General features: G+C 47.4%; 2 protein-coding genes across 3 annotated transcripts in view; both read right to left on the minus strand.

Moving 5' to 3' along the window:
* The window catches only part of rnf213b (ring finger protein 213b), a 50168-nt gene extending 39157 nt beyond the window's left edge, over nt 1–11011 (minus strand). For both annotated transcript variants that reach the window (XM_072711915.1, XM_072711914.1), the window contains exons 1-14: nt 10941–11011; nt 9716–10030; nt 8733–9421; nt 8022–8156; nt 6392–6561; nt 5974–6251; nt 5639–5889; nt 2790–2996; nt 2058–2274; nt 1917–1972; nt 1663–1825; nt 1206–1352; nt 651–749; nt 123–236 (exon numbers count right to left, since the gene is read on the minus strand). In XM_072711915.1, the coding sequence (XP_072568016.1) occupies nt 123–236; nt 651–749; nt 1206–1352; nt 1663–1825; nt 1917–1972; nt 2058–2274; nt 2790–2996; nt 5639–5889; nt 5974–6251; nt 6392–6561; nt 8022–8156; nt 8733–9421; nt 9716–9880 (2691 nt within the window). In that variant the 5' untranslated portion in view covers nt 9881–10030; nt 10941–11011. The remainder of the gene's footprint in view (nt 1–122; nt 237–650; nt 750–1205; nt 1353–1662; nt 1826–1916; nt 1973–2057; nt 2275–2789; nt 2997–5638; nt 5890–5973; nt 6252–6391; nt 6562–8021; nt 8157–8732; nt 9422–9715; nt 10031–10940) is intronic.
* Nucleotides 11012–11457: 446 nt separating this feature from the next.
* Nucleotides 11458–13603, minus strand: LOC140590827 (uncharacterized). Its single transcript, XM_072711916.1, has 4 exons — nt 13481–13603; nt 13012–13109; nt 12490–12619; nt 11458–12292 (listed from the first exon to the last, which is right to left on the minus strand). The coding sequence occupies exons 2-4, from the start codon at nt 13106–13108 to the stop codon at nt 12007–12009; spliced, it is 513 nt and encodes a 170-aa protein (XP_072568017.1). The 5' UTR covers nt 13109; nt 13481–13603; the 3' UTR covers nt 11458–12006.
* Between the last annotated feature and the right edge of the window lie 1697 nt (nt 13604–15300).

The raw sequence follows: 15300 nt of genomic DNA on the forward strand, positions 1-15300 counted from the left end.
ATAAATTTGATTTCTGTTTTAACAATATGTTACAGCACAGATACACACCACGTTCTGCACTGTAACTGTATGCTGGGCTCCAATTGGGTTTACGGTCCTCCAGAGGCGGATATCATACTGACCTGGCAAATGTTCTCGATGGCTGACTGAGACAGCTCCTGAAGGCAGGTGATGATGGTGCTGTGGGCCCCGGGCTGATTCAGGCAGCACAACAGGACTCTATCTTCAGGGCTGGCCTGAGTGCAGGATGAAGGACTCTCACCATCACTCAAGAAAGCCCCCAACAACGGCCGTCATCAACGACCATCAAAAATGGCCGCCGACTGCAACCACTACTATAAGCAGAGTTTGTGCCATAGGCATACGGTTTACAGAACAGTAGCTGTCTTGTACATTGACTTCAGGTGTGAAGTCAGGTGTGTCTGGACTGACTCCCTAAAGCTACCATTCCTGCTAATGTGGCTTCGTAAGCACTGACTAAACTCAGTCAGCTTCTTTACAGTTTGCCCAGCCAAGGTCTCAGGGCTCCGGTGATGTTCCCCTAGACATTCCCCTCCGATTGTGTGACCCTATTCTCAAGATACAAGCACGGGCAGGTCTCTGTGGTCCATGACCCAATGCCCATGTAGCCATGTGTCAGGGGCCTTTACCTGGGAAATCCTGCATCTCAGGTCCCTCTCCAGCATGCTGTTCCAACGCTCTGAGATCTGCTGCACTGAGCACTGCACCTTCAGCAACGAATCCCAAAGCTGGCAACAATTTAAGGAGAAAAAGTCACAGGCAATCCGTCTCCAAAATCCAAAGCTCTCCAGTATTACAGAACCAATAACACTGCAGGACTTTTTCGGGTCTGGTGAGTCAGATTGGCCCAAACCAGGCACACAGGCTTGTGTGACAATAAACAGCAAGTTTCCGGGAAACTATTTCTTTGAGGGAATAGATGCTACTACCAGTCACAAACATTTATTGAGTTTTTATTCTGTATTGTTCCCTTTACTTTCTAATTTTCTTTGGTTTGCATTTCTTTCTGAATATGTTTATCAAAGACTTCAGAAAGAAACTGGCTGTTTAAGCTTTTCAATATTTCGTGCTGCAGTTCTGGTATGTAATGATTTCTTTGGTCACGCATCACTACATTTCCACAGAACTGCATGACCGGAAACTTCACGTCTGACTTCTGCAAACGAGTGGATCCCCTCACATACCTCCAGCTCTTTGGGGTAGGAAAGAGCACCAGTGTTAGTGATGGGCGGCTTGGACAGCAGTCCATCTCTCCATTGGCACAGCTCTGCCTGCGATCCCTCGAGGCTGTTGAAGAGGCAGGTTCGCTCCCGGTCCTCCTCGTCTCCAGCCTGCTTGAGGAAGGACTTGGTGTCACAAAATTACAGCCTTAGGGTGAAAAAAAACTGTAACAGCACCTGGCTAATGTGTTTAATGTATGGCTTTAAGGCTAAGTACTCAACCGATTATGTCCTCACATCCAAATGCTTGGTGCTCAATGGAACGGATCACAGCCAATTAATAAACACATTTCAAAATCCAAATAATAAATAACAAAGCAATTTCCTCACAGTTGCAAGATGGCTGCTGTGGACCATTTTAAGATGGAACTGGTAACTATGTATCTGATTCGAGTTTGATAATGAAAATGGCTTCTCAGACCTTATCCAGCTGGGCGTGCTGCATTTCAGCCAGCGTCAGCAGCAGCTGGTAGGACATCACTGCCGTTTTGTAGAAGGGAACCAGCCTGGCTATCCTGCAGACACTGCGCAGGATCCTGACGCAGCACTGAAACAAGGGTTTGGCGTATCCACAGCCCAGTATCCTATTGCAAAGCATATTTCAGTCAGAAATCCAAATGACAAACGGCAATGGGTTTCCTTCAGCCTCACTTTGTGTACTTTCATCCGTTATACCTTTCTGCATTATCTTTAAGCTCCTTGAGTATGTGGCTGATGATGCACTGCACAGCCTGAGGGTTTATAACACAGAACGTCACATCGTAAGCTTTCAGCCGGCTGTCGGTCGACACATGAACAGCCTCCAGAAAACTGCACCTGCAGATTGACGTCCATCAGCTTATCAGTGGAGGAATTCCTGTCATACTCCCCCAGCCTGAACATCAGGGTCTGGATGAGGTGTTCTACCGCGGTCCTGGTGGCCACTGAAAATTCCACAACATCTTCGGTAGCTACCAGGGAGAGCCAGCTGGTTTGAAGCAGGGGCCAGCTCTCAGTCCAGGAAATACGCTCTTTAATTATTCCAAGCACAATCCTACCCAGACACAAAAGGAATGAGAACAGTTACAAGCAAACTACTGTCAAGAAATTATGAAATAAGTCAGCAGCAGTATGTGTCTGACTGGAAGCTGTTTCCGTGCCCAGCCATCTACCCGACACGCTTACGCATGGCTATGATTTTTACACTTTTACTAGTTTATACAGTTGGACATTCCAGAAAAATACTGACACTGCAGCAGTTCTGAACTGGTAACCAGTTCCACAGTGACCCTCCCAACCAGCCCCTTGTGTATCAAATACATTTTTTCAAGGAATCACGTTAAATATAAAAAGCAGCCCATATGGAAGCTGCCGGAACAGCAGTTAAGGATGCGGGTTAAGAGATGCTTAAACTGAATCAGTGAATGGACTCAGCAGCATATGTGGGCAAAAATATTAAGGTTCCTGGAATAAAAGACTGACTCTGCTGCCATAAAATGTTTCACTGGATATTCGACCTGAATGCCAGCTTCACCCTCAGAGCCTGAGACAGACGGGAACAACACAAACCTCCTCTTTTCAGTGAAGGGGCGGAGCTGCTCCCGGAACTGGGCGTACGCTACCCCCGGCAGGGCGGCCCAGCCCGGCTCCTCCGCTGCGGGGTCGGGCCGCTTGGCATCCGGCTGGGGCTCCCCGATCGTATGCAGGAGCGGCACGAGGAGCAGGAGCTCAGCCACGCGGCTCTTCATGCACCGGTTCATCAGAGCAACCAGTGCGCTGGCAGACACAGACACGGGTCACAAGGCGGCGTGCACCATGTGCATTTATACCAGGACTATACACAGTTTTACTTTATAAACTGAGACGTTGCTCTTTTGGACTTCCTCTGCTGCCCCCAGGGAGGATGGGCTCCCCCTTTGAGTCTATTTTAATTTCTTTCTATTAAATATCAGTAAAGTACTTTGTAAGGCCTGTGGTTAATACAGTGCTATATAAATCAAGACTGATTCATTGATTGATGGATGGATGGATGGATGGATTGATGGATGGATGGAATGGTTCTTCCCAAGGTTCCTTCCTTTCAGGAAGTTTTTACTTGCTACTATCACCTCTGGCTTGCTCTCTGAGAGCACTGGGCAGGGATAATGCAAAGCGCTTTGAGATGATGTAATGTTATGAAAATGCAGCATATAAATACATTTGAACTGAACTGAATGGAACTGATACAAACGGCTCCTTCATCACGTACTGTACATTTTATGTATCTACAGCTGTGGTGAATAAGTCAACAGTGATGATTATGCCCCAACACACAAAACCTCACCCTAACCCATTACTGTACACAGAGCCCAAACACACAGAACCTAACCCTAACCCATTACTGTACACAGAGCCCAAACACACAAAACCTAACCCTAACCCATTACTGTACACAGAGCCCAAACACACAAAACCTAACCCTAACCCATTGCTGTACACAGAGCCCAAACACACAAAACCTCACCCTAACCCATTACTGTACACAGAGCCCCAGCACACAAAACCTAACCCTAACCCATTACTGTACACAGAGCCCAAACACACAAAACCTAACCCTAACCCATTACTGTACACAGAGCCCCAACGCACAAAACCTAACCCTAACCCATTACTGTACACAGAGCCCCAACGCACAAAACATAACCCTAACCCATTACTGTACACAGAGCCCAAACACACAGAACCTAACCCTAACCCATTACTGTACACAGAGCCCCAGCACACAAAACCTAACCCTAACCCATTACTGTACACAGAGCCCAAACACACAAAACCTCACCCTAACCCATTACTGTACACAGAGCCCCAGCACACAAAACCTAACCCTAACCCATTGCTGTACACAGAGCCCAAACACACAGAACCTAACCCTAACCCATTACTGTACACAGAGCCCCAGCACACAAAACCTAACCCTAACCCATTGCTGTACACAGAGCCCAAACACACAAAACCTCACCCTAACCCATTACTGTACACAGAGCCCCAGCACACAAAACCTAACCCTAACCCATTACTGTACACAGAGCCCAAACACACAAAACCTAACCCTAACCCATTACTGTACACAGAGCCCCAACGCACAAAACCTAACCCTAACCCATTACTGTACACAGAGCCCCAACGCACAAAACATAACCCTAACCCATTACTGTACACAGAGCCCAAACACACAAAACCTAACCCTAACCCATTACTGTACACAGAGCCCAAACACACAGAACCTAACCCTAAACCCATTACTGTACACAGAGCCCAAACACACAAAACCTAACCCAACCCATTACTGTACACAGAGCCCAAACACACAAAACCTAACCCTAACCCATTACTGTACACAGAGCCCAAACACACAAAACCTAACCCTAACCCATTGCTGTACACAGAGCCCAAACACACAAAACCTCACCCTAACCCATTACTGTACACAGAGCCCCAGCACACAAAACCTAACCCTAACCCATTACTGTACACAGAGCCCAAACACACAAAACCTAACCCTAACCCATTACTGTACACAGAGCCCCAACGCACAAAACCTAACCCTAACCCATTACTGTACACAGAGCCCCAACGCACAAAACATAACCCTAACCCATTACTGTACACAGAGCCCAAACACACAGAACCTAACCCTAACCCATTACTGTACACAGAGCCCAAACACACAAAACCTAACCCTAACCCATTACTGTACACAGAGCCCCAACGCACAAAACATAACCCTAACCCATTACTGTACACAGAGCCCAAACACACAAAACCTAACCCTAACCCATTACTGTACACAGAGCCCCAACGCACAAAACATAACCCTAACCCATTACTGTACACAGAGCCCAAACACACAAAACCTAACCCTAACCCATTACTGTACACAGAGCCCAAACACACAGAACCTAACCCTAACCTATTACTGTACACAGAGCCCAAACACATAAAACCTAACCCTAACCCATTACTGTACACAGAGCCCCAATGCACAAAACATAACCCTAACCCATTACTGTACACAGAGCCCAAACACACAAAACCTAACCCTAACCCATTACTGTACACAGAGCCCAAACACACAGAACCTAACCCTAACCCATTACTGTACACAGAGCCCCAACGCACAAAACATAACCCTAACCCATTACTGTACACAGAGCCCAAACACACAAAACCTAACCCTAACCCATTACTGTACACAGAGCCCAAACACACAGAACCTAACCCTAACCTATTACTGTACACAGAGCCCAAACACATAAAACCTAACCCTAACCCATTACTGTACACAGAGCCCAAACACACAAAACCTAACCCTAACCCATTACTGTACACAGAGCCCCGACACACAGATTGCCAGAGGAATGGCTTCAAACTTCACGCACTGCTTTGTGTTTGTGAAGACCGCCGTGGCTTCGGTGAGGTGCCGGCTGCACTGTGACATGTCTGACGTCATCATCGTGCACAGCTCCGCCCAGCCCTTCACACCCAGGTCCAAGCTGCAGGCGTTGGAGACCAGGCACAAGGCCAGCCCAGCCACCAAGGGGTTATTCTCAGATGAGCTCCTAAGAGACGATTTTTTTTTGGACTTGTCCTTCATGAACTGGAGGAGGTGCCCAGCTATCATCTCTGACACCTGCACAGAAAGATGGATTTTGCCCAGCTCAGTGGCGCTTTGTGGGAGTTCATCATTCCGGCAAATTCGGGATGGTGCACCTACCCGGATTGAAGGAGGTCTGGAGAAATCTGGGTAAATCAGCCACTGATGGATACGCTGGTAACCCTCCTGGTAATGTTTTAAGGTTCTGACAAACTGTTCAATGCTCTGTTGTTCGAGTTTTGGAGGCCATTTTTGAAAGATGCGGTCCAGCAATATTCTAGCAGAGCTGAACCACATATCCAGGGTAACGCCCACTTTTTTGTGGGAAGTGAAGCCAGTTATAAATCCAAAGAGTCCCCATTCCTCAGGAGTTATGTGACCCTCATAAAGATGTAATTCTGAGCAAAAAGACACAGAAAACTTCTCTGAATACCAAAACATAGAACTTTCCAGAACAGGGTGTTAAAATCATATTAAATTTGAGATACACATATGCATTTGTGAGTTCTACACAATTATGGCCTTGCACAATTGTTACCTTTCATTTGAGGGTTACACGGTATCAGTATAGATCTTTTGCCAGTTTCTATACTCAGCTTCCCTTGCTTCTTAACACCATACCAATACTGCACTGGCCGACCCCATGGAAAGTTCTTTTCTTCCACCAAAAAACGGGCTTCAGTCAGGTAGCCTTGCTGACCCATTTCACTGAAAGACAGACAGCATCTGGTTATAATGCTTGACCTTCATAATGTCTTATACTACACATTCATAATGCATTCATAGAACATTGTTAACATCCTAACACACCTTAAGAGCTGTTATTGACATTAATAACAAACATTATATGATTTACAGTTATGTATGTTATTAATGTAGGCTGCAGTACTCATGTCTTGTTCATTGAAAGTATTATGAATCCAATTATTAAAGACATGTTAGAGTATACTTAAATGCTGCTTATGGATGCTCTATGAAAGCATTATGAATGCATTATGAAGGTGCAGTTAATGTACAGCATTACCAAACACTGCAGCCTCACAACTCCAGGACTGCAGGTCTTTCTCACACCCGTGGCTCCGCGTGTGTGTGAGCAGTTTTCAGGGTCCTTACAGGGACCCCAGTTACCTCCCACACTTCAAAAACATGCAGTTTGGTAAACTGGTATGTGTGTGTGCATGTGTGTGTGCGCGCGTACCTGCACGTGTGCGTCCCCAAATGTCCCCAAATCATCCTCAAAGATGAGAACAGCAGTGAAGGGGGGGTATTAACACTGTCCCCCTGCCCGTGCCGTGGCCTCTCTGTGTGCCTGAGTTTGCATGTTGTCCTGTACAGGTGAAGGTTTCTCCTGCGAAGCCCCTTCTGAGTCCTGAGACACACACTTCAGGTCTCTCTAAATGTCTCTTAGTCTGTCTGTCATACAGGTCACCTTGGACCCCCTCCCCTTACATAAGAACATAAGAACATAAGAACTATACAAACGAGAGGAGGCCATTCGGCCCATCGAGCTCGCTTGGGGAGAACTTAACTAATAGCTCAGAGTTGTTAAAATCTTATCTAGCTCTGATTTAAAGGAACCCAAGGATTCAGCTTGCACTACGTTATCAGGAAGACTATTCCATACTCTGACTACACGCTGTGTAAAGAAGTGCTTCCTTAAATCCAGTTTGAAATGTTCTCCCGCTAATTTCCACCTATGGCCACGAGTTCTTGTATTTGAACTAAGTGTGTTTGGGCTCTGTGTACAGTAACATTATATAACTGTACGTATTCCAGGCCCTTGTAAATGCTGGGCCCCCTGAATTTGTCAGGGTACCCAAGCCCCTCCCATGCTCCCGTTGACCTATTCAGGTTTCAGGTTCAGGTTCTTCTTGTCGCATGTGTTTAGGGGAACACGGTGAACTTGCAGGGTGAGGGAGGGTGCATGGAGAGACAGCTGGACAAACAGCAGGGTGATAACCGATAAGATATGCAGTAAATAGCCTGTGTATCAGGGAAGGATGTGCAGTACTGATAAGGTACGACCCCGTGAGCCGTGTGTCCTGGGTTAGGGTTACTATCAATGTTCTGTATAAGCAGGGGACAGCAAAGGTGATCTTCACAGGCATCATTTACAGGTCAGCAAACCTTAAAGAAGCCATGATCGGGGTGAGGCGTGGTTCACACACCTGAAATGGAGGATCTCAAGGACATGTTCTCTATTATCATGCAGCAGTAGCAGCTTGTCAGCATTCTGGTTGAATTTAAACTTCTTGTCCAGAACAGCATAAATGAACATGGTGGGTCTTGTAGGGGAATGTTCCCTAAAGATGAGGCAGAAAAAGCAAGCTTTTCATAACTGTCTCCACCCGAACAGGCACACGTCACTGATCCATCCACACCCGAACAGGCACACGTCACTGATCCATCCACACCCGAACAGGCACACGTCACTGATCCATCCACACCCGAACAGGCGCACGTCACTGATCCATCCACACCCGAACAGGCGCACGTCACTGATCCATCCACACCCGAACAGGCGCACGTGACTGATCCATCCACACCCGAACAGGCGCACGTCACTGATCCATCCACACCCGAACAGGCGCACGTCACTGATCCATCCACACCCGAACAGGCGCACGTGACTGATCCATCCACACCCGAACAGGCTCACGTCACTGATCCATCCACACCCGAACAGGCTCACGTCACTGATACATCCACACCCGAACAAGCACACGTGACTGATCCATCCACACCCAAACAGGCACACATCACTGATCCATCCACACCCGAACAGGCACATGTCACTGATCCATCCACACCCGAACAAGCACACGTGACATCAGCCTGAACAGCAGGCTAACTGAAGATGCCATGAAAGAGAAACTCACCGACTCCCTCTGGCATTGACTTCTCCTTGTCGCTTAATCTCCTCCGGCTGCTCCTTGGACTGCCCCCCTCGGTCTGAGCTTCTTTCCCTGGACTTCGTAGACAGCTGAGGATTCTTGCCATCACCCACCTTGTCTGAACCTGACTGTCCTTGGACCCCTTGATTAACCTGAGAGTTGTCTTGGGAATTCCCTGAGCCTTGATCTGGATGCCCAGGTAGTTTGTGCTGGTCGCTGTGAACGTTGCCTGGATCTTTCTCCCCTTGGTCTGACGCTGGAGTCTGGCTGGCTGTCACGCCGGTGCACTGGCCTGGTACTTGGTCTTGCTGAGTGGTATTAGTGGGGTCCGTTTGCGTTTGCTGAGTGCACAGCTCCACCAACGGGGTCTGGGTTTCTGTGTCTTTCTTAGTCACCCATCCGGCTTGGTCCTGTTCCTCCGTCTGCATCCCTGTGGTTTTCAGACTTCGGGTGCCTGGTTTCTGCTGCCTGTTCCCGTCATTCCTGGGCTGTCCATCCATTCTTTTCTTTTTAGCGGTCTTGGTTGGAGGAGTCTCCGTTTCCATCAGGGTCTTTTTAGAAGAAGCTGAGGTGGCACTTTCATCTTTAGCCTCCTGTTCCTTCATTTGTTTCCGTTTGTTTCTCGCTCTTCTATTTTTCTTTTTATGGGCTTGACCTTGACCTTCATCCTGGGGCTGTAAGAGAATGAAGAAACAGTTATGAGGTTTCTTTCTGAACGCCTGGAACCACATGTGACATCTCAGCACCTTCAGGTGGTTACACTGGGGCAAGAACACAACAGCATGTCAGCAGCCGTTTCAGGATTTCAACATTTATCTCAAGTTAACAGAAGGATATTATGAGGAAAACATTTCAGGACAGTTACTGCTGTTATGCTGCTGTATGAAAAGAATTAATGATTTTGATAAGGGTCATTAAAGATACTTTACATCCACGTCCCGGTACCGGGAAGCCGGCTCCTCTCTCACCAGCTTCTGATTCTCTGGAGTTCCACGCCTGTTTTCCAGCACCTCCTCTGGTTTTCTGATGGACTCCTGCTTCAGTCGGCTCCTCCCATCATCCATAGCAGACAAATGCTGCTGCATTCCCTGTTTCCCAGAAGTGTCTGCCCCATCTGGGTCAGTCTCCATCATCAGCGGAAGCTTGTGGGGTCCACACTGCTGCCAGCATGCGTCTGGGTCGGCGCCCGGCTTCCGTGTGACAAGGCAAGTCCCAGAAAGGGGTGGGGGGGGGGGGGTCACTCTACTTTCTCTCTCCGTCTCTGCTTCCAGTTTTGAGAAAATCTGAAGATAAGATAATTGTAATTGATAATAATAAATGATGTGGGTGAGGGACAAAGGTTATCAGGCTCTGCCTACAGCACGTTCAGTTTCTGTTTCCTCGTGGATGTGTCTGACGTTTCCTTTCAGTTTCTGCATTAGGAGAAGTTTCTTCGGAGCCCAAGCAAAAGACATGTTTTGTATTTTTAGAAATACATTTACCAACATAGCATTTGAAGAAATGCCAAATGCAACCATCCATTTACTGTAATTGCTTATCGTGGGGGGGTCCGGAGCCTAAGAGCACAAGACAGGGAACGACCCAGGATGGGACACCGACCCATTGCAAGGGTACATTCACACACCATTCACAATTTGGTAACTCCAATTAGCCTCAGCATGTTTTCAGGCTGCGGGGGAGAGGACCGGAGGAAACCCCACGACGACGGTGGGAGAACATGCAAACTCCACATACATGGAGCCACGGCAGAGACTCGAACCCTGATCCAAGAGATGTGAGGCAACACTGCTAATGACACCATGCCGCCCTCAAACGTCAAATAAAAAGCTTAGTTCCACTTAACATTTAATTTCATTTCATGTGACACCCTATTAAAATAAAATGCGAATGTGACAGCTATATTGCCGTAAAACATACATTTGGAACATACATTTGGAAATCATAAAACGTGCCGACAGCGTGTACATTCGTGAGATAAATACCTGTATGCATGACTATTGGATAATACACGACGCAAATCAGCTTAACATAACGTAAAAGAATACCTAAGAAAATTCTAATGACACCTGCTGGCTGCTGCATTTCAAGAACAATTCAAAATACTTGAAAAGTATAAATTATAATTTCCAGTGATTCATAATTGCATTTTATGTACTTGTTTTTTAAAGTACAGAAGACGACGCCGATGGGTACCTGCTACGCCAAGCTGTCGGTCCAGTGAGTAACGCTGTTCGCTTCACAGAGCCGAACCTCAATGAACTAGGCGACTCGCCCCTTCAGGATCAAGGGACACTGACGAAAGAGTAAGTTACCGTGTGTGCTTATTCATAGCATAAATATAAAATGCAAACTCGACTTCGACATTTAAAAATCGCAGTGCGATATTAACTCCGATGTTGCGGTCTTTAATAAGTTACCGGGTATTGAATGAATATCCGTAGCTTTCTTTCCAAATGAAACCATTTTTCTGTCTCGTAGTAACTTGGAGTTGCGCGAATGTTCCTAACTCGAACTCCCAATTTCGGTTTCGTTTCAGCGTAAATCGCACGTACGAAGTGAAAAAGGGGTCGGCTTTAACGGTAGGTGGCGTATGATTTCTGTGCTGTCTTACTGTATCCCGCCTTAGACCCGAAGGGCACAGCTCAGTCTGGGCCGATGGGTTTGAGGGCCGGCAGAATTGGGGGAAACACACAAACACACACAACAAAAATATAACAATATCGTTTATTGAATGCATTTCTCTACAATTACACGATATTTACAGTTTCCAGAAAAAGAAAACGATACTTCATATAATTTTCATCGCCTGTAACATGTTGCCACCTACTGGCCAAAAACTATACTGCTTTAACTGTTACGTAAATACATTTTCAAAATAAACAAAAATAGAATGATATATGCTTAGTTTTCGCCAGGCCATCACTCAAAAGCAAAGGGAAAATCCAATACGTAAATTTTGCTATAGAAACACACTTTAGATGGACCACTATTTATGGGCTAAAGCATAAATAACTAAAAGAGAAAGTTAAGATAAAAACATGGATACATAAGGCAATGATGCGAAGACAAAAAGAGTGAAACGTGTTTCCAGGAAACATTGCGGCAATGTCTGCATCCAGGATGCTACAAGGTGCTCTTCTAGTGTTTGAAAGCCTTTCTGTTTGGGCCAATGCCACCTTCGTCAGCTATAATACAATGGAATTAGGTACGGGACTGGGGGGGGGGATAAAGGGCGGAGATCGAGGTGAGAGTCCAAAGCTCAGGCCTGGGGGGTCTGTACCTTCCTCAAAGGATTTTGATGCATGACCCTGCTATTGCGTGCAGATTGCCTGGGCCTTTCAACCATTAGCTCCTCCCTGGATGGTGGGAGCACCTTCTCCGGTGGCGGACGCTCTGGCCTGGGGGGGGCCGGGGCCCTGCCTGCCCGCATGTCATCCACGAAGGCCTCCACCCCCTCGAACTTGGTGGTGAGCTCTCCGAGACGCTCCTTCAGACTGTTAAACTCCTTATAGAGATCACCCAAGGCATCAGACAGGGGCTGGATCCTGAGGGGGGGGGGGGGGGGGGTCAGAGGAAGTGGAGGATTAAGCATCAGCCAGCGTGTTCCAGGATCGCTGGAGACCATCAACAAAAAGGCCAACGGCACCAGCGTTCCAGCAGGAGAGATTCCCAACAACTTCCTAACACTGTCTCAGCACAACGACAGGGTCCTCGCCCAGTGGAGGCCCCTGGATCGATCTACCTGGAGTAGTCGGGCAGGACCATGCTGTGGTCGTTGAGAAGCAGCTCCTTGACCTGCGTCATGATGGCAAACTTCCAGTTGTCCAGCACCAAGGTGAGGTTGGAGCAGCCCTTAGTGTTGACCTTCTCCGCTTCAGAGGGACCACAGAAAGCAGCGAGGTTGGCACAGGGCACGCCTGGCTCCAGCGACCCACACTCACTTTACTTGCAAGTGGGAGACATGATGTTCTGTCTCTCTCCGTTTCATGCCTGAACATGACTCCGTTTCTGGCAGCGCTGTTCGCTGGCCGGGGAAGTAACTCCCAGGAGAGCCACGCTGACATCACTCTCAGTGAACAACTAAAATAACAACTAAAATTACAAGCTTAACAGACCCATTAGGGTACAGATACTAGGCTCTACTGCTTCATTATATCACCATTTATACTTTGGGATACTTAATGCAATGCAGGCAAAACACCTGATTGTAAGGTACAATAGCCTGGCCCTTAAGGAGCTCAGAACCTGTAGCTAGGTCCCTCACCGTCAGTCCTGTAGTCCCACTCTGCATTCTGCTTCTGTCTCCTCTTCTGGGCCGTACTCAGCACCAGCAGACCCAGCAGAAGTAGCACCAGCCTCATGCTGTCAGAGCGGAGACACAGAAGGACCATCAGAACCAGCACTCATTCACTCCCATTAAAAATATTCCTGCCCCATGAATAAAATGAACGAGGCTGTTTACCTACAACATGTCTTCATGTTATATGAAATTATTTAGCAGATAACATCACTATTATACCAGGATAGAAGCAGATCGTTAACCCTAATCATGCACAGGAATCAGTTCTGAAAATTATGTAAAATATCGATCCATTGCCTACAAGGGTACAAAGGTTAATAGTTCAGTTTTAGTCTATAGATTTTTGAAGAATAACAATCTAAACACTAAATCTAACATAAAAATTTCAAGAGAAGTTGCAAATTCTAGGTAAAAAAAAAAAAAGGATAAATACCTGCTTTGGATGGGACCCTTCCACTAATAATTCACCGGTGGTAAACTCAGAAACTTCTGTGAGCAGTAACTGGTTGGCTGGCTTAAATATCAGCCTTTGGAATGTCAGCCCCCTGTCCTACTCTGTGGTGGTGTGGGGGGGGGGGGTTGGGGGTTGGGGGTGTGGCTTCAGCACCCTGGTGATCATCCAGAGGGTTTGTAGCAAATTAGGTTCCAACCATTTCCTCACTATGGCCTCTTTACCTCTGGCAAAAAGGAATGAAGTGTACAGTGTATGAAGAGGCTTTTGCCCAGAAGGTGCCACACACAGGCACAAGCTTCTCCTTACCCACAATCCCCCAAACATGACCACATACACAGACGGGATGCCCACCTATATGAGAACACACCCCTCATTAGTCCTCTCCCGGCAGCCGAGATGATTACGGATTACTTAAGAACGGTGTGCCTGAGGACGCGCTCCACGTCCCGCTGGACCGCCAGGTTTCTGCTGTGTCCACACGGCTTGGCAGGTCTCTCCCCGTCCTGCTGGTGACTCCACCCCCCCAGGAACATGTGTAGTGCAAGAGAGTGGAAGCGTTTGATGTTTCGGACTCGGTTCCAGGAGAAGCATTCCTGCTTTCTGCCGTGTCGGCCTGTCGTCCATCTGAGGTCCACCGCACTGCCAATCAAGAAACCGTGGCACATGCCAGCACACGCTACCGCTTTAAAAAAGGGGAGAAGGAAGGACCGCAGCTTACAGTGAGCAGATCGCCCTGTAGGACCGCAGCTTACAGTGAGCAGATCGCCTTGTACGACCGCAGCTTACAGTGAGCAGATCGCCCTGTAGGACCGCAGCTTAGTGAGCAGATCCCCCTGTAGGACCGCAGCTTACAGTGAGCAGATCCCGCTGTACGACCGCAGCTTACAGTGAGCAGATCGCCCTGTACGACCGCAGCTTACAGTGAGCAGATCGCCCTGTAGGACCGCAGCTTACAGTGAGCATAGCGCCCTGTACGACCGCAGCTTACAGTGAGCAGATCGCCCAGTACGGCCGCAGCTTACAGTGAGCAGATCACCCAGCTTGCTTAAGGGAGCTCTCCCCTCTCATCTGTTTTGACTGGAAGGCCTTAGCATAACTTCAGATGATTTTGGTGAGAATGGGTTTGTCACTGGCTCTGACACATTGTGACCCCTAGTTATCACGTTCTGTGCCAAAGGAGAACAGCAGTAAATTACTGTCAAAGGTGCATGGATTGCAAATAAGTAAACACCCATTCCGACTTCAAAAAAACTTTAAGACAGAACCTGCTCACACTGGAAGGTCCAGATGCTAGAACATTTTCTTTGTTAAAAAAAAAAAAAGGTTCTATTTCCATTCAAATAGAGTGCGAGTGCTGTTTACAGAGGAAACCAGTGCGAGGGCCAAGGAGTGCAGCCAACTAAGACGGGACCAGGGGTGTGCACTGTACCAAAACAGAGCAGGGGGAGTTTATGGGTTCCAGATAATGACAAAACCCTCAAGGTTGGAGACAGAGACTAACATTGTATAACAGGCTCAGATCCAGCAACGTGGTCGGATCTAAACCAGGACTGAAGGCCATCGTAGGGGTGCACAACCCTGGGAAAACTCCTGATGTGCTCTTTTGGCACAAAAACAAATGAAATTCCCACTCTTCACTGGCACTGCCCTAATTGGCCCATAAAACATTTATTTCTGTTAGACTTTACATTTTTAAATGGCAAAAACCACATCAACAACAATCGAACAACAGTCGTGTAACAATCCAAAACCACTGCTGACATCTTGTCAAAGCTCATGCACTCGTGAAAAAGCTCCAC

The sequence above is a fragment of the Paramormyrops kingsleyae genome, chromosome 5, assembly GCF_048594095.1.
Source record: "Paramormyrops kingsleyae isolate MSU_618 chromosome 5, PKINGS_0.4, whole genome shotgun sequence".
Lineage (NCBI taxonomy): Eukaryota > Metazoa > Chordata > Actinopteri > Osteoglossiformes > Mormyridae > Paramormyrops > Paramormyrops kingsleyae.